Below are 21,269 nucleotides of genomic sequence, written 5' to 3'. Positions count from 1 at the left end.
GTTGCTAGTGTTTTTAATATGTGCCATTCTCACTGGTGTAAGATGGTATCTCATGGTAGTTTTGATTTGCATTTCCCTGATGACAAGTGATGTTGAACATTTTTTCATATGCCTGTTGGCCATTTGCATTTCCTCTTTGGAGAAGTTTCTTTTTTGCTCTTCTCATTTTTTGACTGGATTATTTTCTTTGTTTTTGTTGAGTCTCATCAGCTCTTGTAGATTTTTGTCATCAGTCCTTTATCATTAGTGTTGTGTGCAAAAATGTTCTCCCAGTCGGTGGGGTTTCTCCTTGTTTTGGTTATTGTCACTTTTGCTGTGCAGAATCTCTTTAATTTGATGTAGTCCCAGCTATTTATCTTTGCTTTCACTATCACTGCTTTGGGTGATGTGTCTGTAAAGATGTCTTTAAGGTGCATGTCACGTAGTGTTTTGCCTATATTTCCTTCTATATATTTTATGGTTTCAGGTCTTATGTCTAGTTCTTTAATCCATTTTGAGTTGGTTTTTGTGCATGATGTGAGGTAGTGGTCAAGCTTCATTCTTTTGCATGTAGCGACCCAGTTTTCCCAGCACCATTTATTGAACAAACTTTCTTTGCTCCAGTGCATATTCTTTGCTCCTTTGTCAAATACTGGTTGTCCATAAATCTGTGGGTTTATTTCTGGATTTTCTATTTGGTTCCATTGGTCTGTGTGTCTGTTCTTGTTCCAGTACCATGCAGTTTTGATGATTATGGCTTTGTAGTATAGTTTGAAGTCTGGGAGTGTGATGCCTCCATTCTCTTCTTTTTTTTTTTTTCAGGAGAGCTTTGGCTATTTGGGGTTTTTGGTGATTCCATATGAATTTCATCAATAATTGTTCTATTTCTTTGAAGAATGTCATTGAAATTTTTATTGGAATAGCATTGAATCTGTAAATTGCTTTTGGTGGGATGGCCATTTTGATAATGTTAATTCTTCCAATCCATGAGCAGGAGAACCCAGAGATTTTTGAGAGCATCTCATGAAAATGTCCTCCTTGTCATGTTTGCTGGAGTCAACAGATTATTCTCAGATGGAGGCCTACAAGAAGTCCACTCACAAGAAGGCCTCCTTCTCTGGGGTGACATTAGCATTGTTTTCTGTCCTTTGAGGGACATGGGTAAAGCCACTGAGTAAGGTAGAATTGGGTGACTCTTTCTTCTCTGTGGAAGCCATCCGTGAGGCCAGTCTATAGTTGAGTTAAGATAACAGCTCTTCATATCTATATGATCTACTTTTTCCAGCTCCGGACATCTCTGGGAAAAGGAAGAGCATTTATTCGCTATTCCTTGGTACACCAGAGGTTGGCAGATACCTTACAGCAGTGCTTCATGAATGCCAAAGTGACCAGGTAAGGCTGTGACGGTTCTGGGGCTTACCCCATACCATTCAAGAATGAACTAGTGTCCCCTCATTAATAATAATGACAACTGCAGGAGCAATGCCTGTTTGTGTGACACCCTGGCGTAAGAAAACTCCTTCCACATCTGTCATCCTCTTCTACTTCTTCCTACCACAGCCTTTGATGTGTGTGGGTCAGGTAGCACTGAGTTTTTATAAGTGAAGAAAATGAGGCTCTCAGGGGCTAAAATGCCCTTCTTTAGGCGCCATCAATTCTAAGTCCTAGATTAGGAACTTGGATACAGGTCTCTTGACTGGTAATGCTATGTAGTTTCCCCTGGTGGATGGCATGGCCTTGGTCCTGGCATTAATGGACATACTCTCCTGGCTCTCTGGACCAGTGAGTTGCACACTTGGCCTCAGTAGAGTCACATGTGGGTTTTTTATGTGACTGAGCCTGGGGCTTCACCAGAGACCCCATCCCCCCACGTCAACATCTGCTGGGTGTGTCTGGCCTCCATGGAGACGGAATGGCAACTAGATTGGAGCTCCAGGGGCGCCCACATTGTCCCTGTGATCAGCCTTTGCCTGTGAGTGCTGGAGCCTGGGCAGGGTGGAGGAGGCATATCAGGGGGAGAGTAGAGCTCAGATAAGGAGCTGTGGCCCTGGTAGCTATCAGCTAAACCTCTCTGTGTTGTCCTGCACCCCTTTTCCAGCTCTGCCTCCCTTCTTCCTAGGGACTGTTTTTTGAGTTGATCAAATGAATCACTTCTGTATTTAAAAAACACTCCAGGGGAAAAATATTTTATTTCATTTTGTGACATGTAAGATTGATTTGCATAAAGATGTATTTCTCATGAACGTAACATTTGTGAGTTTGCATGATTTGAGAACCTTCGTACATTTTATTTGAAGATTATTTTGTTGTAGGTGATGTGTGGAAACCATCCTAAGAGCCTGACTTCCAATGTATCACACCTCACAGATATCAGCCAAATTGCTCTTTAATCTCATCAGCATTTTCATTTTCATTTTTAAATCTTACATGTGAAATGTGACAACCATTGCCTTGAAGTGCAACTCTTCATTCTTTGCCTTTTAAATGGGTGTCTGCACAGAAAAAATAGTGAGTTCAATGTCTTCTATTGAGTGAATTCTCTAAAAGGAGCAGAAGATTAAGTTGTCTTTCAAAAAGGAAGTGTTACTTTCCAAACTTCATCTGCCTTTCTTGGCAAGGTATTGAGATTTAAGGTCTCTCACTTCCCTTTGGGAATTAGAAACCATATAAATAATAATGAATAAGTAAGTATCTAGTTCATTTCAGTCATTTCCTTGAAGAAGAGTACACTTGTGTGAGAGTTATGACTTCAACAGTGAAAAAGAGATTGGTGTATGTCTTTAATTAATTTAGTAACCTGAGTTAGAATGAGGCAGAGCCATACGGGGAGGACTGGCTGAATTCATTCTTTCCTTATCTTATTTACCCTTGTAATTAATACCTTTTTATGTATTTCTGCAGTGACTGGTACTATGCAAGAAGCCCTTTTCTGAAGCCAAAACAGAGCTCTGACATTGTGGGCCAACTCTATGAGCTGACTGATGTCCAATTTGACCTGGCGTCAAGGGGCTACGACTTGGATGCTGCCTGGCCAACCTTTGCCAGGTACTTTGAAGAATTGCTTGGTTTAAAAGATAGGGGATAGGGCCTCCCCTGATGGTGCAGCAGTTGAGCGCTGGGCTGCAAAGCTGCCCGCAGCCTCTGCAGTGCCGGTTCAATCCCCGGCCACCGGCGAGGGTCCTACATGGCGCACAGACCTCTCCTGCAGTGCCCACTGCTCCCCTCAGCAGTGTATTTCGTCAGTCTGCATGTTCTGTTCCCTGCTCTGGCTCTGGTGAATTCTCTCACCCTCCTGCGCTTCTGACTGTACTCAGTGCTTGTATAAATAAATAAATAAATAAATCTTTAAAAAAAAAAAGATAGGGGAGAAAAAATAAATAAATAAATAAATAAATAAAAGATAGGGGATAGAGATGATTGAGGTTTCCACTTAAGGCAATTTTGCTTGCTCAGTAAATTGAGTAAAGCATTATAACTTTTACGTCTGCTAATATTATAGACTTTATTGAATCATGACTAATGATAACCTCTGACGGCTCCAACCTTAAACTAACCTAACTGGCCAGGTGGTCCAAGTCAGTGGAAATGCATATACAAAAAGATTTTTTTAAGTGTATTCAGGGTCTTGGTGTGGGCATGGGGGGAGGAGCAAGTGGGCTTTTTCCCATTTGTGTTCTTACAGAGTTATCATGGAGGCCTTCCTGGAGTAAGAGGAAGAAAAGCTAGAGCACATCCACATAAGGGCTACTGGAAGGGTTGCAGTATTTTCATTTCTTGCACCACTGTGGCATTTGTATGCCATGCAGCTGGAGCCTCACGCCCATCCCAGGAGGGAGAGGCAGAGCAGGCCTGCTCTCAAAGCGGCGGGGTTTGCTCAAAGACACACAGCTAGTAGGCAGCAGTGTCAGGGCACCAGACTCAAGTTAAACTACAGTCTAGTGTTCTTTGTTTTGTCTTGCTTTCTTGGAGAAAGTGGTTTTAATTTCAATGTTCATATTTTTTATTAAGATATATTTCCTATGTAGAGAGACGTACTGAACAGAATGACAAGCCATAGGCCAACCACCAGGATTTAATAGCCAACATTTTATCATACTTACTTCACATGTCCTTTTAAAAACTTTTAATTTCGAAATCATTTCAGAATTACAAAAATGTTGCAAAAAATAGTACTCATCTATTCTTCACGTCGGCTCTCTAGTCATCAATATTTCACTACAACTCTTTTGTCATTCTTTCTCTGTGTATATGTTGGTGTATTTTCTAAGCCATTTGAGAATATGTTACAGTTAAAACACCTAAGTATTTCATTATGCATGTCTTAAAATTAAGGACATCCTCTTACATAACCTCACTACAATTAGTAAAATCAGGAAATTAACGTTGATACAGTCAATATTGCTGTCTAATCTATAGACTTTATGCAAATTTTAAGAGCTATCCCATAAAAATCTTTTATAATCCAGGATACAATCAGGAAACTGTTAATTGGATTTAATGTTGTCATCGACATGTGTCTCTGGTCCTCTTAATTTGGAACAGTTATTTTCTTAGTACAGGCCAGTTATTTTATAAGATGTTCCTTAGGTTGAGTTCATCTAGTGTTTCCTTATTACTAGCTTCAGGTCAGCATTGCTGTGAGGCAGACGTACATGCTGTGTCTTCCTCAACCCAGTCCTATCCAGGGACACGTGGTGGTGTTCATCTGTGTCACCTCCAGCAAGGTTAACTGAGGTCGTTTGGTTAAGGTGGTGTTTGCCAAGCCTTTTGAAAAGAGACCTTTGTAACTAAGATGTATCTTATGGGAAGAAGATACTTGAGATTAAGTTATTATCTTCTTTCTTGCCTGAATCAATGACTAATGTCTTTGTTGCCAAAGTGATTTTCTAAATCCACATTATTCCTTCTTCACTAGTAGTTGTCATTGTATTATATAGAAGATCTTTTCTTTATTCCTTGTTTGTTTATTAATTGATGTTAGTATTGATTCAGTGATAGTATTCTGTCTGCGTGATTACTTATTTTGAAACTTGTCTCATATTTGGTTAGTTCAAGTTATTCTTGTGGTGGGTTTTTTGTTTTGTCTAACTTTCTTTTTTTTTAAGAAATAAAATATAAATCCAAGTAAAACCTCACCCTACTGCCATCCTTCTCCCTCTCCCCCCTTACTAGAAGTAATTACAGCCCTGTACTTGATGCATTATTGTCAAATATTTTTGTTTTACTGCATGTGCATCTGAATATTTTTTAATTTTGTGTATACATTTAAATTTGTGGATGTTGAATTAAGAGATAGTTATCCTTTTGCAACATGCTTTTATTCTCCCACATTATTTTTGAGATTTTTATCTGTGTTATCACATGGACTCACAGAGATGGAGAGTAGGGCTGGCAAACCATAGCCCTTGGGGCTGTGTGTGACACAGCTTCACCCGCTCTTTTACAAACTGCTCTCGGCTATTTTCATGCAGCAGTCTCAGAGCTTAGTTGTTGTGACAAACACCTAAGAGAGGAAGCCCAAAATTTTACTACCATTACAAGAAAAAGATCACCAACCCAAGGGTGTAGAATATTCTGTTGTGGGATTAAATCACAATATATCTGGTTCCCTTAGGTGGTTTCTTTTGTTCTACCAGTGCTGCCTGGAATTTCACCCTGTCTCTTTTTTGCAAACACAAGGCCATCTTTAGAGTAGATACTAAGAATTTGCTTGCTGGTAAAGATGAACAAGTTTTCAATTGACACAATTCTAATTTAAGGAAAAGATTCTGGTTTAGTGAAAATTTGTTTGCTTTGCAATGTTCCTACTAAAGGAGAATGGTCAGAGAAGCCTGGGTGTTTAGACCAGTGCTGCCAAGCAGGCTGTCTGCAGTGAGCGACATGCTCCACATCTGTGCCGCCAGTCACATGAGTGGGAAGCAGGTCTTCCAGCCACATCCCGTGTGTCTAATAACCAGTGGTGACCGGGAGCTCCTAAGCACCGTGCCACCTTTATTGACCAGATTGAGCCTCACTTAGACAGGCACCAAAAGCTCAAGGAAGCTTAAACCAAAATTTGGGAAATGTTATGTCAGTTTTTTTTTTTTTTTCTTTTTTCTTTTGGCAGCAGGAGGAAAGTCGTGGTGTTTAAACTTTGCATTAGTGTCCATCTGCTCCGACCAACATAAATGTGCTCTTTGGTAGAAACTGTTGGGTCTTGCCTTCTTGCTGGGAGGGTCTTTGTCCCCTTCCACTTGGTTAGCAGGTGGCCACCAACATCTCCCTGAGTGGTTATGCCAGTGTATTTCCTGCTATGATACAGGCATGTCTGTTCTGTGGCTTCACAGGAGGACAATGGCAGGCGGCCCCTCTGCCTACATGTGGAAACCCCCCAGCCGGAGCTCCAGCATGAGCAGTCTGGTGAGCAGCTACCTGCAGGTAATGGCAGAAAGGCCAGGGATTTCCTGACTGTAGTGTCGAGAAGGCTCAGGGCAGCAACTCAGGGCAGTGTTTTCAGCACCTCTTCCAGCCAGAGCAGGGTAGCCCCTCAGTGACAGCAATTGTTCCTAGAGTCCATATCCTTACATCAAATAGAATTTTAGCCTTCTAAAAACTAAATTCTTTTAAAAGCTTTTCACGTATTTAAAAACAAATCAGCTTATCATGGTGGCGAAATCCTGTCTGTCTCCACTCAGCTGTGTGACCCCAGGGAGGTGGCTTGCACTCTTGAAGTCTTCAGTGCACTCATTCATAAAATGAGGACCCTAAAATCATTCCAGCTCCTAAAGTGGTTGTAGGGGCTGAGGAGGGCGCTCATGTCCAGGGCTTCAGGGCTTGACTTGGATAAGTGCTCAGTAAATTTACTGGGGAAGGTTAGTTTTATAAGAAATGTGAGTGTGTCATAGGTGTATATATAGCTTTGTGGGGAAGAACACTAAATCAGCAAAACAAAAAAACTGATCAATGTAAGAAGCATTAAGAATAGAAAATAGATGAACTCTATAGTTTGTCCAGGCTGCCATGTAGCTTCATCTCCAAACCACTGGTTTTCCCTCACCAGACTCAGGAGATGGCCTCCAGCTTTGACCTGAACAGTCCCTTAAATAATGAGGCGCTGGAGGGCTTTGACGAGATGCGTCTGGAGCTGGACCAGTTGGAGGTGCGGGAGAAGCATCTGCAGGAGCAGATGCAGCAGCTGGACAGAGAGAACAAGGAGCTGAGGGCAACTGTCAGCTTGCAGGGAGAGCAGCTGCAGATGGAAAAGGAGAGGGTTCGTGCTGCCTCTGAGGACAACGCACGCCTCACTTCCATGCTGACTGAACTCCAGAAACAATGGGAGGTCTCCCAGGTTGCACAGAACACGGTGAAGGAGCTGCAGAAGTGCCTGCAGGCCCTGGAGCTGGGAGCAGCAGAGAGGGAGGAGGATTACCAGTCAACCCTGCAGCGGCTGGAGTCCCTGCTGCAGCCGCTGGCTCAGGAGCTTGAGGCCACACGGGATTCACTGGGCAGGAAGACCCGGCAGTTAGCGAATGTCCCAGAGCAGCTGGGCTCAGCTGAGCAGAAGTTAGATATGGCACTGGACACAAAGGAGCAGCAAGACCTCATTCCCAGTGACTCAGCCCTGGAGGTCCAGAAACTGGGGCACAAGCTTCAACCCCTAGAAGGACTGAGCACCAAGGCCGGGGAGCTCCATCTGCAGCAGAGTGCCCAGCTGGAACAGCTGACCAAGGAGCTACAGCTGAAGGAGGAGGCCCGGGCTAGCTTGGAGTGTCTGGTAAAGGAGATGGCCCCTCTCCAGGAGGAGCTAGCTGGGAAGGGGCAGGAGGCAGCTCAGCTCCAGCAACAGCTACAGGAGTCACAGGCCCACTCGAGCTCACTGGAGGAAGAGCTGGCAGAGATGAGGCGGCAAGAGCAGCAGCGGCGGGAGGAAAAGGAGCTGCTGGAGCAAGAGGCCAGGGCTCTGACACGGCAGCTGCAACTCCTGGAGACCCAGCTCGCACAGGTGAGCCAGCATGTGAGTGACCTGGAGGAGCAGAAGAAGCAGCTCATCCAGGACAAAGACCACCTCAGTCAGAAGGTGGGGACTCTAGAGCGGCTTGCTGGGCAGCCAGGCCCAGATCTGCCCACGGCAGGTGGGAAGAGTGAGGTTCTGGACCCCCTAAACTCTACTCTACAACATGCCTGCCAGAAGCCAGAGGAGGAGCAGAGGGGCCTGCAGGAGGGACAGATGGACGATACTAAGATGCAAGGGAGTGACCAAGAGGAGAAGCTCCAGCAAGCCAACAGGGAGCTGGAGAAGGAGCTGCAGAATGTGACTGGCCGCAACCAGCTCCTGGAGGACAAGCTGCAGGCCCTGCAGGCTGAATACCAGGCGCTGCAGCAGCGGGAGGCAGCCATCCAGGGCTCCCTGTCCTCCCTGGAGTCACAGCAGGCCAGTATCCGGCACATGGGTGACCAGATGGAGGCAAGCCTCCTGGCTGTGAAGAAGGCCAAAGAGACCATGAAGGCCCGTGTGGCAGAGAAGGAGGCCGCCCTGCAGAGCAAGGAGACAGAGTGCCAGCAGCTGCGGGAGCAGGTGGAGCAGTGTCGGCAGCTAGCAGAGGCCCGGGAAGGGGAGCTCAGGGCGCTTGAGAGCCAGTGTCACCAGCAGACCCAGCTGATCGAGACCCTCACAGCAGAAAAGGGCCAACAGGTGCTCGACCCACCTCAAGACAGCGCATCCCACGAGCTAGCAACCCAGCTGGCCCTGTCTCAGGCGCAGGTGGAAGTCCACCATGGGGAGGCTCAGCGACTGCAGGCTAAGGTGCTCGACCTCCAGACCAGGCTCCAGGCAGCACTGGGTGACCAGGAGAAGGTGCAGAGCCAGCTGAGTGTGACTGAGGCAGCTCTGAGGGACCACAAGGTCCTCGTGCAGCAGCTGAAAGAGCAGAACGAAGCCCTCAACAGGGCCCATGTCCAGGAGCTTCTGCAGTGCTCAGAGCGTGAAGGGGCGCTCCAGGAGGAGAGGGCTGATGAGGCCCAGCAGAGGGAGGACGAGCTCCAGGCCCTGCGTGAGGAGCTCTCCCAGGCGAAATGCAGCTCCCAGGAAGCCCAGGTGGAACACGCTGAGCTGCAGGAGCAGCTCCACCGGGCCAACACAGACACTGCTGAGCTCGGGATCCAGGTCTGCGCACTGACTGCAGAGAAGCAGCAGTTGGAGGGGACGCTGGCCTGCACTGTCCAGGAGCTCCAGGCTACCAAAGAGGCCACCTCAAGGGAGCGAGAAGTCTTAGAAAGCCAAATGGCAGGGCTGCAGCGAGAGAAGAAGAGCTTGCAGGAGAAGCTAAAGGTGGCCGAGGAAGCAGCCTGCTCACTGCCTGGCCTGCAGGCCCAGCTAGCCCAGGCCAAACAGCAGGCCCAGAGCCTGGAGTCTGCACACCAGGACCTTGACACCCTCAAGTTCCAGCTGAGCACAGAGATCATGGACTACCAGAGCAGACTTAAGGTAATCCTGGCCTTGACTGTCTGGCCTCTTGAGGCCTGGTGGGTATATGAGAGTGCAAGATGCACCTTCCTCCATGTGCCACATGAGGGCCCAAGTGTGACTGGGGGGCTGGTCCCATCCTGGTATAGTTTATCCCATCCTTCCCACTGCAGGGACATGTCAGGTGCACAGTGTAAATTCAGGATCTCTGTAGACAAGTTCGCAGTGCCCACCCAGAATTTTTTTTTTTTTTATTTCCAGCCAACACTTAGCTGGATGTTTACAAATTCAGTTTGAGGGCTTCTTTTGAAATCTCACAAGATCTTAAAGCCTATACTTTCATTTATCTCAAGACATCAGTTAGCAGGAGCTGGGTGGCGGCCACCCACTTTGAAGGAGGCCCGTAGCTAGTATTTTTCTTACACTCGTGTATATACTCACCAAGCCCCTCTGCACAAGTGAGTTTGAGAGACCTGCCCAGGTCTCCATACATCTCTGCAGGATGCCAACAGGTCCTGACTGTCTCAAGTGCTGTCTCTGGGTTCTCTGTCCCTTTTGGTGCTAGCCTGGTCACAGAGGCAGGAAACTCAGTTTTCACAAAGCCCTTGAGATAAAGGAGCTGACGAGAAGAGCAGTTACCATGTGCCCGTGACAGTGCACAAAGAAAGTTAAGCGTGATTATGGAGGACACGGGCAGGTGTCCATGGCGCTCCAGTTTTCAGTGCTTGTCATTTATCTGCTGGCATCTCAGACTGCTCTTGACCCTCCACTCCTAGGCAACTGCAGCATTTCCACAGATGTGCCTCCCATCCCATCATCTGCCTGTTTGGCTCATTGGACCCCTTTTTCCTGCAGAAATTTAAATAATTAATTTGGGGATCAAGCCAAGTCTTTTCGTAAACTTGAAAGTATTTTGTTGCCAATGAAACCCAAAGTTTATTGAGTTGGGGGTAGAGGAGACAGGCTTGTATTACCAACTTGGGGTTATAGAGCTGTGGGAATCTCACATCCAGGACCCCACTTTTACAATCCGTTTGTCATCCTTGCCAGGCTTCCAGTGAAGAGTGCAGGAGTCTCAGGGACCAGCTTGAGCAACAAGGCCTTCAGCTTAGGACAGCTGAGGAGACTGTGGGGAAGCTGAAGGTAGGTTGTGCTGTGCGTCAAGAGCACCCCTGTGTGAGCCCTGATCTGAGGCTGGGAGACTGGCAGTTTCCACTCCCAGGGTGGGGGCCTCTCTCCCAGAGTTTCTGGGCCCCTTGAAGTTAAGAACAAAAAAATGAAAGCCCCTCCCTCCAGTTAGAGGTGACTCGGCCAGATCGGGCAGAGCACAACTTCCCTTTATAGCATCTTGCACAGCTCTCGCAAGTTGACTGTCCTCTCCTTGATGTCCTGTTCAGGCTGCGCAGGCAGATATGAGAGAGAAGCTGAGCTGCACTAACAACCACCTCTCAGAGTGTCAGGCCACTGTGCTGAAGAAGGATGAGGAAGGGGCAGCCCTGCGCAAAAACCTGGACAGGTTAGTCACCCTTTGTACCTGCAGAGCCAGAAGTATAGTTTTCAGGAAGCGGGTGTTTGGTGCAGTCATTTAGAAAGTCAGTTACTCACATTAAGTTCCAGACATCCTTTTGCAACCAAAACCACTCAGAAAGCGCTTCTGTGAGAAGCAAGCCCCAGAGAACCTGGCCACAGGCCCTATCAGCAGCCGCAGAACTTTTTTCCTAAATCCATTTCCTTATCTCTGGCAGACCATGTTTCAGTTCAAAAACTTCATGGGTCAGAAAAACCTACATGAAATGAAAATTGGGGTATCATAATGGTAATACTAACAGCAAACATTTTAATAATGCCTAAAATGGAGCTGGCACTATTTTGAATACCTTGCATCTCTTTCCTCATTTAATCCCCCCAACAGTCTTGTGAAGATGGCATTATTATTTTTCCCCATTTTAAATGTGAAGAAGATGGGACTCAGTGAAGTTAAGTCACTTTCCCAAAGTCAGACAAAGTGGAACCCAAACCATTTGGCTCCAGAATCTCTTTTCTTAACAAATACTAAGAAAAGAGAGCTTGGGGTTTTTGTTTTGTTTTGTTTTAGTGGACTGGTGAGTGTGTGCATGTTTTCCCCACCATGGAGGTTTGACTTGAACTCTTCCTCACTACCTCTGAGAAGTGAGGCAGCGGGATTAGGTGTGGGGTTCTCCCAAGCTCATCGAGTGAGTGAACGAGTGTGTCTTCCTGTGGACTCTGGCGCTGTCTGAAGGGTGCATCATGCTGCCACCCTTTCATCATGACTTTTGATCTGGTGGCCAGCCTCCTGGCTGCCCCACACCTCCTCCTCCTCAGGCTCGGGTGCTACTTGGAGTTGTGAGCATGAGTCAAACATCTGGTGATGGGGACAAGGTAGTCCTGCAGTGCCTGATTAAAACAGGTTTAGCAGAAGAAGGGAGGCATGTGTGCCCTCAGCAAAGGGAGGCATGCCAGGTAATCCTGAAGCTTTAAATTTACTACCCATCCCTCCCCTCCTACCATCCACCTTCTAGGCCCAGGTCCAGGCTCCATGGAAAATCCATAGCATGTTGGATGTTCAGTAATCTGGGTATATATTTCTTCTTATCTGACTCTTCTAGAGTCCTGTAGGGCCCCAACTGCCTTTAGCCAGGTCATGTTTTCATCATAATTTAAAAAGAGAGAACCAGCCTCCTAACTTGGTGGTATTTTTACCACCAAGTATTTTAATACTGTAACAGTGGTTATTTGTAAGATCTCTGAGCAGTTGTTTTAGCTGCTCAGCATTGCAGAATCCATCTGTCCAGGATTGGAGTGTGTGTGTGTGTGTGTGTGTGTGTGTCTGCACACATGCATGTCCAACTATGAGATCATTTGAATTGACAGTGTCTCAAAAATAACCTCCTGATAACCTGGCCGGGCTGGTTAAATAGAACTTAATTCATCTCTGCAGAGCCTCCTGTATAACAGAGGTTTTACGAATGTCTCAGTGGACCTTGGGGTGTAGAGCTCATCCTTGGAAAGCCACTACCTTAGGGCATTGAGCTAAAAATGAGTGGACCAGGATAGAAAGACAGAGTGGTTCAGCTCCCAAACAGAGCATCCCAAACAGGATTCTTTAGGCCTTGGGGCTGTCAGGTAGAATACCTTGCAGTGCAAATTGAGTGCCTACTGTGTCCCCAGGGCCATGCTCCATGCGTGCAGTCGAAAAGATACATAAAAGACAGTGTGGTCGCCTCCAGGATGTAACACCTCTGCCATAGCCTGATACTTTTTCCTCTTGGAAATCCCCCATCACTAGCCATGAGCCTGACCCATCAGGCTCCTCTTGCCACCTCAGTCCCTGCCTAAGAGCCAAATATGCAGTTTCCCTCACCCTGGAGAGCTTGACCACCTGAGGGCCACCTGCTCTCCTGGAACAGCACTTGTATTTGGTGTCAGGAGGTGGTGTATGAAGAGTTGATGTGAGGGGATTTCTCCAAAACTAGGGGGCCCCACGCTAGAGGCCAGGGTCAGTCCCACGGCACAGGGGTAGCTGGAAATAGTGGATATTCAGCAAAACTAACTACTCCTCCATTAGGACCCAGAAGGAACTCGAAAAAGCCAAAACAAAAATCCAAGAGTATTATGAAAGACTCTGCCATGAGGTATCAAACCGGGAGAAGAATGACCAGAAGATGCTCGCTGACCTGGATGACCTCAACAGAACCAAGAAGTACCTGGAGGAACGGCTAATAGAGCTGCTCAGGTGAGTGTCGGGACAAACGGATGTCTGGGGCCTTCCCCCAAACTTGGTTTTCTTTGAAGAAACGCAGCTGTTCTTGAAAGGACTTATCAAGGGAAATGTCCTCCTTGTCTGCTATGCTGTTCTTCAGGGCCCACACGCACGTAAAAGGGCTGCATGGCCCTTGCCAGCCTTTGAAGAATGGGTTTCACTGTTCCCACCAGAGCTCAGCTGGTTTTGTGGTTTCATACTGCTTTGTAATTATTTTCAAAATCCGTGTGCTTAGCTACAAGTGACAGTAAATGATGTTTGATATCAGAGGAGTTTCCCATTCCTTTGCACTTCTATCTTGAGTCTTGTTCTCCTTCTCCATCCCACTTTTCCCCATTATCAGGGGCCCCCAAACCCCACTGCCTGCAGACAGCTAATGTCAGTGTGTGAGCGGAACCAGAAAGGCACACTGAGAACCCAGGGCCAAGGCATGCTCTGTCCCTGCCAGTTGTTACCATGTCGAGCCCAGAGTTGCCAGATCACCTTGCTTCTTAAGAGAAGGTGGAAATCTAGATGTTTATGTGAAATTGTCCTGAAATGGTGGCCAAGTCTTTCAAAAAGTTTTAACATTTTCTTATGAAAATTTTCAAATGTACAAAAACAGAATAGCATAATGCACCCCTGTACATCTCTTCCGGCTTTATTCTTCAGCTTACAGCCAGTCTTGTTTCAGCCGGAGTCTCTCTTCCGCCTCCATTTCCTCTACTCCACCGCCTGCCATCATATCATTTCATCCTCAGGTATTTCAGCATATACCTCTCCAAGTCAAGGAGTCACCATCTTAAACAGCCATAATCTCATTACAATATTTGAATTAACTTTTTAATTCCTATAATCAAAGATCTAGTTAGTTTCAATTTTTTCCAGTTGCCTTATAATTTTTTTCAGGTCACAATCTAAATTAGATCCATACATTGCATGGTGATTAATCTTTTAGTCTGTCCCAGCCATCCTTTTCAATTGCTCTCTCTATTTTTTATACTTTTTGCAATTTACTGTTGAAGAAGCCAAGTCATTCATCTGTTAGCGTTCCCATAACCTGAATTTTGATTGTATCCCCGGAATGTTATTAAACAGGTTCTTCTAACCTTTTCATTTCCCATATATTGATAGGCAAAACTGGAGTAGTTCCTATAATGAATAAGGAGAGTGGTCCTCAGCCTGGCTGCATAGGAGAATCACTAGAGGGGCTATTAAAAAATACCCATGTCCAGAACAACTGAATTGGGATCTCTGGGAGTGGGGTCCAGCCATCAGTGAACCAGAACTGAGAACTACCGCTCTAGTAGAGGCCTTGTTCAGACTCAGGTTCAAAATTTTGGCAAGAATCCTTCATAAAGTGGTGTGTGGTTTTGGTCTTCTTTCAAGGTCCGTATAATGCAATGAAACTTCTCTTGGTGATGCTAGCATTATGAATAAGCAATGCCTAGATCTTCTAATTGAGGTTGCAAAATGGTGATACTAAAATATAACTAAGTTGGAAGCTTAAAAACTTTGCCCTCATGTCATCAATATACAAACTTGGAACTCAGAACATTTGTGACCTCTAAGCTCAGGCAGTTTCCCAAACTGAGGAAAACCCCAGGTCCTATCAGCACTCCCACATTCTTAGGGTGTTAGTACCTGACCTTTGGGTTAGAAAGGACAACCTGAGGACTAGCTGGGAGGACGATGTTGGTCAGAGAATGAGTCTTCCTTCTTCCTGATCATTTCAAGCATCCTTGAAAAATCAATTCCATGTTCTGGCCATTGTGCTTAAAGATCCATGTTTGGCTGGTCATGGAAACCACTTCTTTCAAGCCCTAAATGGCTCTGGTGTTTGTCATCAGAGATTGAGATGCTGCCACTTGGGGCCACATTAACCCTCAGGATGCTGGTTGGAGGAAAGAACAAATCTTTCCATGTAAAAAGCCATAAGCCCTGAGAGTGACCATTAGCAGCAGTGACCATTAGCAGCTTTCTCTGCACATCTTCCCTGGGGCATCGGGCATGTTCAGACATGCCAGATCTTTCTGAAAAGTCTCCCAGTCCTTTCAGGCTTGCTTTCTGGAGTGGCTGTACCATCTCTGAGGAGAAAAGAAGATTAACATCCCATCAGCTTTCCAGCCTGGGTCTTCTCCATTGATTGGTTTTCACTTGAAACAAACCATCGCAACTGAGAGGGCCCAAGAACATTTAAGAGTTGTGTGGACCGTACCTTCATGGTCCTCGGGTGCACAGCCACAGACTGCTGTGGGGTTGTTTCGGCATGGTACCCTTAAGCCCTCGGAGGCCAGACCCCTGGGTTGCGTGTGACCCTTGTTGGCAGTTCTTTGCAATTGCCAGTCTTACTCACATCAAGGGACTGCTCTGTGATTTACTCAGTCAAGGACCTAAATATTGGGAGGTTCCTGCTGAGTCCAGGGCTAATATGGGGTCACAGAAGGACCTAACATGGGGGCGAGGTAGCTCCAAGGTACACATAAGTTTCCCTTCTATTATCTTGGAAAATTTGGAGTCAGTCATTTGTAATGAAACAGGGATAGTTCTGTTGTTTTCATGAACTCTTTCTTCTCTTTTCCTAACATGGCTTTGTACCAGGGACAAGGATGCTCTTTGGCAAAAGTCAGATGCCCTGGAATTCCAACAGAAGCTCAGTGCTGAGGAGAGGGGACTTGGGGACATGGAGGTCAACCATTGCCTGGACTGCAAGCGGGAGTTCAGCTGGATGGTGCGGCGGCACCACTGCAGGTCAGCAGGTGGCTCAGGGGACAGCACCCACACCCGGCCAGAGCCAGCGGCTCCACATGAGGAATCCATGATTGGCACCATGCCTAACTGTCTAGGAAGAACATACTGCTATTTGATTTTAAGGAAGTCAGGCAGGGTCTCCCTGGTGGCCTAGGGGTTAAGTTTCAGTGCTGTCACCATGATGATGTGAGTTCGATCCCCAGCCAGGGAGCTACCCACATGATGCAGCAGACCTCTCCTGTCTCTCCTGCTGTTCCCTTCAGCAGTGTATTTCTGTTGTCTGCCTGTTCTGCTCCCCGCTCTGTCTCTGGTGAATCCTCTCACCCCCCACTTTCCTGGCCTGCATCCCAGTTCTTGTGTGCATAAATAAATCTTTAAAAAAGGGGGTGTTCAGCCATACTTCCTCTCCATGCTCTGGGGATCTTAGAAAACAAAGCTTTCTCCCATTAAGCTCACCAAAATGGCTTTATTGGAATCTTGTGAAATGGACCTTAAGGCCACACTCTAAAGCAGGGGTAGAGGCAGTAGGATGAGCCCAGTCCTGGTCCTGAGCAGATCACTCCAGACCCACGTCATGTTGTCCTCATGCGCCATGCTTCTTTCGTCCCAGGATATGTGGCCGCTTTTTCTGCTACTACTGCTGCAACAACTACATCGCCACCAAGCCCAGTGGCAAAAAGGAACGCTGCTGCCGAGCCTGCTTCCGGAAGTTCAGTGAAGGCACCGGCTCCCCTGACAGCACCAGCTCGGGCACTAGCCAGGGAGAACCCAGCCCTAAGCTGTCACCAGCCCAAGCTGGAACCCAGGCCACTGGAGGCCAAGGTCAGGCTCCTGCTACTACCCCTCAGTGCCTCCCTAGCCCTCCACCATTATACCACTGTTGGTTAGTTCAAAGGAACTAACATTTTACATTTTAAATGTAAACATTTAGTTCAACATTTTCCATACGTAGGTATTAAAGAGGTACTAAAAATGTGTTATTACTAATTTGAGACTTTCTTTTTGATGAAATTTAGATTGAAAGAGAATTGAAAAGGGAATGACTTTCTCCTGATATGATTCAGTGTTATTTAACTTGTGGTCTGAGTGCCTCTTAATTTGCATGCCACCAGCTGAACGCCACCCACACTTTGGAAAATGCTGTCTCCCAGAACCTTGGTTCCAGTGTCTGACACTCTGTTCCAGAGGAACCAAAGGACAGGAGTTGTGTCTGGAAACCACCACATTTTTCACTCTCTCATATAGCTCACATTCTCTCCCAGTGGCCAAGGAAGATGCATTCTTCTTGTCCTTTCACTTAGCCCAGCAAAAGTAGGATTTGCTACTTTTGCTCTGAGCATAGCCTAGAAGACCAGCCCAGGCTGTCATCCCTGGACTGGACTATGGAGGTAGGACACTAGACAGGCAGAGCTGAAATGACAGACATAAGTGTCATCTTTGGTCAACTATCTCTGCCTCCTCTGGCTGGTCACTCCTAGGACTCTGCCTGAATCTAGACCAGTCAACCTTTAGAAAAACTTACTCCTCTTTTGGTTATTAACTGGATCATCAGGAGTTTGGCAGGCCCTATTATTTATATTGTATACAAAGACCTGCTCATAGGTAGAGGAGTGTACTTTGTACAACTTTATTTTATCTCCTTTAAATCTTCTGCCCACTGTTTTGTTTGTTTCTAATATTGAAATCTGAGGGTCCTTATATATTCTGGATATAAGTTACTTATCGAATATGTATTTTATAATTATTTTCTTCCAATTTGTGGTTTGTCTTTTCATTTTCTTTCAAAGAACAGAAATATCTTTCAAAGAGTAAAAGTTTATAATTTTTATAAAGTCCACCCTATCAATTCTTTTTCTCTTACATATCCGTTATTTTCTTTTGGTATCATGTCTGTTTTTGCTTAACCCAAAGACACAGTGATCTCTTGTCTTCTCCCAGAAGTTTATAGTTTTAGGTTGCGTGTTTAGGTCCGTGATTCATTTTGAGTTAATTTTTATACAAGCTATGAGTAGAGATTAGTGTTTACATGTGATTGTCCAAGTATTCCAGTACCATTGGTTGAGAAGTCTATTCTTTTCCTGTTGAATTGCCTTTGTGCTCTTGTCAAAAATCAATTTTCCTGATATGTGTGGGTCTATTTTGGACTTTCAATTCCATTTGTTTATCTATGTGCCCTTTCACCAACGACACTGTTATAATTACTGTAGTTTTATAAGACAGTCTTAAAATCAGGCAGAGACAGTTCTCCACAATTTTGTTCTTTATCAATGAAGCGTTGGCTCTTTTAGGCTCTTTGCTTTTCCATATAGATTTTAGAATTAATTTTTCAGTTTCTACAAAAAAATCTTAGTCAAATTTTGATTGGAATTGCATTGACTTTCTAGATCAGTTTGGTAAAAATTAATATCGTAACATAATTTAGTCTTCTAATCCATGAACGTAGTATAGCGCTCCACTTATTTAGGTCTTCTTTGATTTTGATTAGTGGACATCATCTTGTATCCCTGATGCTTATTTTCTCTTCCCTCCTTTTCCTCTTCCTTCCCTCTGCCAGCCTTGGAAGGCAGGTTCAGGAGTATGGCTGTGTCTATGGAAAGAAACCAATTCCTGGCCCCTTTTTCAACCTGTTCTTCAGCCTCTGTTATGCAGATGTCAGACAAGAAGACAGACATTTCTTCTAACACCTGGTCCCAAGTAACAGGACCAGTTGAGAATTTATAGCTTATATGAACTGTCCTTCTTGCTTGCATAGCCCAAAAATCTTTTGCCCTGACTCACTGCCCTGACTCACTGGTGGGTGTTTATGACAACTGGATGGTGTCATCTCAGAGTACTGAGGTTACTTGTTTTGATTTCTGACATTTCCTGTGTCCTCATTTCTTCCTTTCTGTCCTTCTTACCACCACCCCCCATCATTTACTTCAGACCCATCTTCATATTTTCCTTGACATGTACAAGAGAGTGTGGGGTAGGTGACTGGCACGGGAGCATATATACAGCATCCTTTTACTGAGTGGTCCACCAAGTTGGACACAGTTCCCTGATTGGAAGTAAGTGATCACTGCAACTCCTTGCAGAGCGAGATTCCTTCCTACCCCCCAGTAGATTGGAGTGAAAATTGCAGATCAGATAGAACTCTGCTTTCAAAGCCATGAAATCATAGTCTGTGACTTGTGGAGCAAGGAGTCAACAGCACAGAAGTGTACTTACTGTTCTGTTAGATTATTTCTGATAAGGTTTCAGTGGGGCTTTTCCTTCTAAATAAGGAGCCTCAGAATATATAAGAAGTTGAAACCTCTTTAAGCTCACAACTAAGAGATTTAAGAGAAATCTCTGAAGTTATGCATTGGCTCATCTGTGGGCCCCTCTTCTGCTTCCTCCAGCACCAATAGCCATTTCTTTCACTTCTGGACAGAAGAGCTGTCAGTTGGGTGGAAATTTACGGTGTCCTGCCTAGCTGTGCTCCCTCACTCCCCCGAAGTTCCCTCCCCAACCTGTGCGTAACCATGCACTTCTCACTCTTAATCTGCCTACACAGATTGCAGGCCTCCAGATGATGCCCTGTTTGATATCATCACAGATGAGGAGTTGTGCCAAATCCAGGAATCTGGCTCTTCCTTGCCCGAAACACCCACTGAAACTGATTCTCTTGACCCAAATGTGGCTGAACAGTAAGTAGACGTCACCTTCATTTCCTCATTCGGTGCCTGGCCCTTGTGCACAAAGTGCCACTTTATTGAAATGCCAAGAGTTTATGCCGTGGAACCTATAGGAAAAGTTCAAGGTCCCCTTCATGGTGTCCTTGCTTAGTGTTTGTCAGCCCCTAGTATCTGGCTCAAGTGCAGTTTCTATAGCAAAGCACTGGCTGTTCAGAAGCTCAAGAAAGAATAACAGGTCCGGTTGTTTCCTGACCCACTCTTCCTCAAGTTAGCTCCTTCTGGGATGCCCAATTGCATTGAGATTGCTATTCTTTCCTACCCAGAATTCAGAGGAGCACCAGGGCTGACCTGTCAGATTGTTAAGTGAGGATTTCTGCCACAGAGGAGGAAATGTACTTAATCTTCATGAGGCTTGCAGCACTGGAGACTTTAGGCTTAAGTGTGTCTTCTCCACACTCCTATGGTCCCTACTAGGAAGTAACTGAACTTGCCGTGTTGTGGCCTCACGGGTGGGTAGAGTCTGAAGACAGCCCATGCTCATTATTGCTTGTGCGATTTTTGGGACTTACCTTTTCCTTTCTGGACCCCCAATCCACACACCCCAAAGGCTTCCCTGATGACGTCAGCTTGTGGTAGCTCTTCCCTGGTCCCCACCTCCCAATGGTACTCAGGGCATGCTCCATGCCATTAGCACTAAGCTACACTCTGCCATCATCACTGGCAACTCTTTACTTACCAGGCCTCAAATCCTAGCCAGGTGAGTAGGTAATAAGGAAAGTAGGACTGGGTATCTGAGGATTTGGGAGGGCAACCTTCCGCTGTAGCCTGAGTGACTAAGAAAGTGATGTACTTCAGCTCCCTCCTTCCCACTCCCCTCACCTTCCCCTTCCCAGTAGGAACAAAAACAGAAGGTGTTCTGAATGCTGATGAATATGGGATCTTTGTAGTCGAAATCAGGAAGTATTCCAGGGAAAGGAAACTGTGAGGAGTCAGCCCTGCACGCCAGTTAAGGGCTTAGTTGCTGAAGATGAACCCAAGTATCTCTGCTTAGCTTCTACCCATTGCTGGCTTCCCCTTCTGATAATACACTATATGGCAGTGAGAAGGCTGAGCCCCAGAAACAGACACCCTGGTCAGATCCCTGATCTGCCATGCCTTTGGGCACCACAGCTGCCTGAACTCAGTTTCCTCACCTCTCCGGAAGAGACAGGAACAGCACTCAGCCCCCTGGGGTTGTTAGGAGGGCTCGAGGGGAATGATGTATGGAAAGCATTGAACCCAGTGCCTGGCACTTGAGAAGCTTTCGGTATTGGTGGTGGCTTGCATGCTTTTTGGCCCTGCGTAGTGATGTCCAAGGCAGAGCATGCATGTGCCCCTCTGTGCCTAGGTCCTTGCCCCTGGTGGCTCAGTCATCTTCTCCAAGGAAATCACACCAGATGCTCGCATGGCACTCACCCCCAGAGTTTAAGTTTCCAAACTCTCCCTGACTCACAGCACATCTTTGCTGGTAATTGCTGTAGAACCGCTGCTTCACAATGAGAGTGTGCTGGGAAACTGTGCAGGTTTGTTACCAACCAGGAGGCTGATGCCTGGTGTCTCAAAATCAAAATGAGAACAGGATATGGTGATATAGGTTAAGTTAGGTTAACCCAGCATTTCCACTGAGTACAGAGCTCAT

At 46.0% G+C, this 21,269-nt stretch overlaps 1 protein-coding gene across 5 annotated transcripts in view; it reads left to right on the top strand.

The window, feature by feature from the left end:
• The window catches only part of FYCO1 (FYVE and coiled-coil domain autophagy adaptor 1), a 51,710-nt gene that overhangs the window by 9,201 nt on the left and 21,240 nt on the right, over nt 1-21,269 (top strand). For 3 of the 5 annotated variants that reach the window (XM_037527742.2, XM_037527769.2, XM_037527759.2), the window contains exons 4-13: nt 1,265-1,371; nt 2,881-3,024; nt 6,306-6,396; nt 7,019-9,442; nt 10,472-10,564; nt 10,819-10,937; nt 13,008-13,175; nt 15,783-15,932; nt 16,543-16,754; nt 19,471-19,603. In XM_037527742.2, the coding sequence (XP_037383639.1) occupies nt 1,265-1,371; nt 2,881-3,024; nt 6,306-6,396; nt 7,019-9,442; nt 10,472-10,564; nt 10,819-10,937; nt 13,008-13,175; nt 15,783-15,932; nt 16,543-16,754; nt 19,471-19,603 (3,641 nt within the window). Of the gene's footprint in view, nt 1-1,264; nt 1,372-1,730; nt 1,952-2,880; nt 3,025-6,305; nt 6,397-7,018; nt 9,443-10,471; nt 10,565-10,818; nt 10,938-13,007; nt 13,176-15,782; nt 15,933-16,542; nt 16,755-19,470; nt 19,604-21,269 lie in introns of those variants that run through there. The other 2 variants (XM_037527751.2, XM_054693645.1) reach the window with 2 other exon arrangements.

The sequence above is a fragment of the Talpa occidentalis genome, unplaced genomic scaffold, assembly GCF_014898055.3.
Source record: "Talpa occidentalis isolate TD23 unplaced genomic scaffold, MPIMG_talOcc4v2.1 talOcc4.10, whole genome shotgun sequence".
Lineage (NCBI taxonomy): Eukaryota > Metazoa > Chordata > Mammalia > Eulipotyphla > Talpidae > Talpa > Talpa occidentalis.
This window is presented reverse-complemented; position numbering and strand designations above follow the sequence as displayed.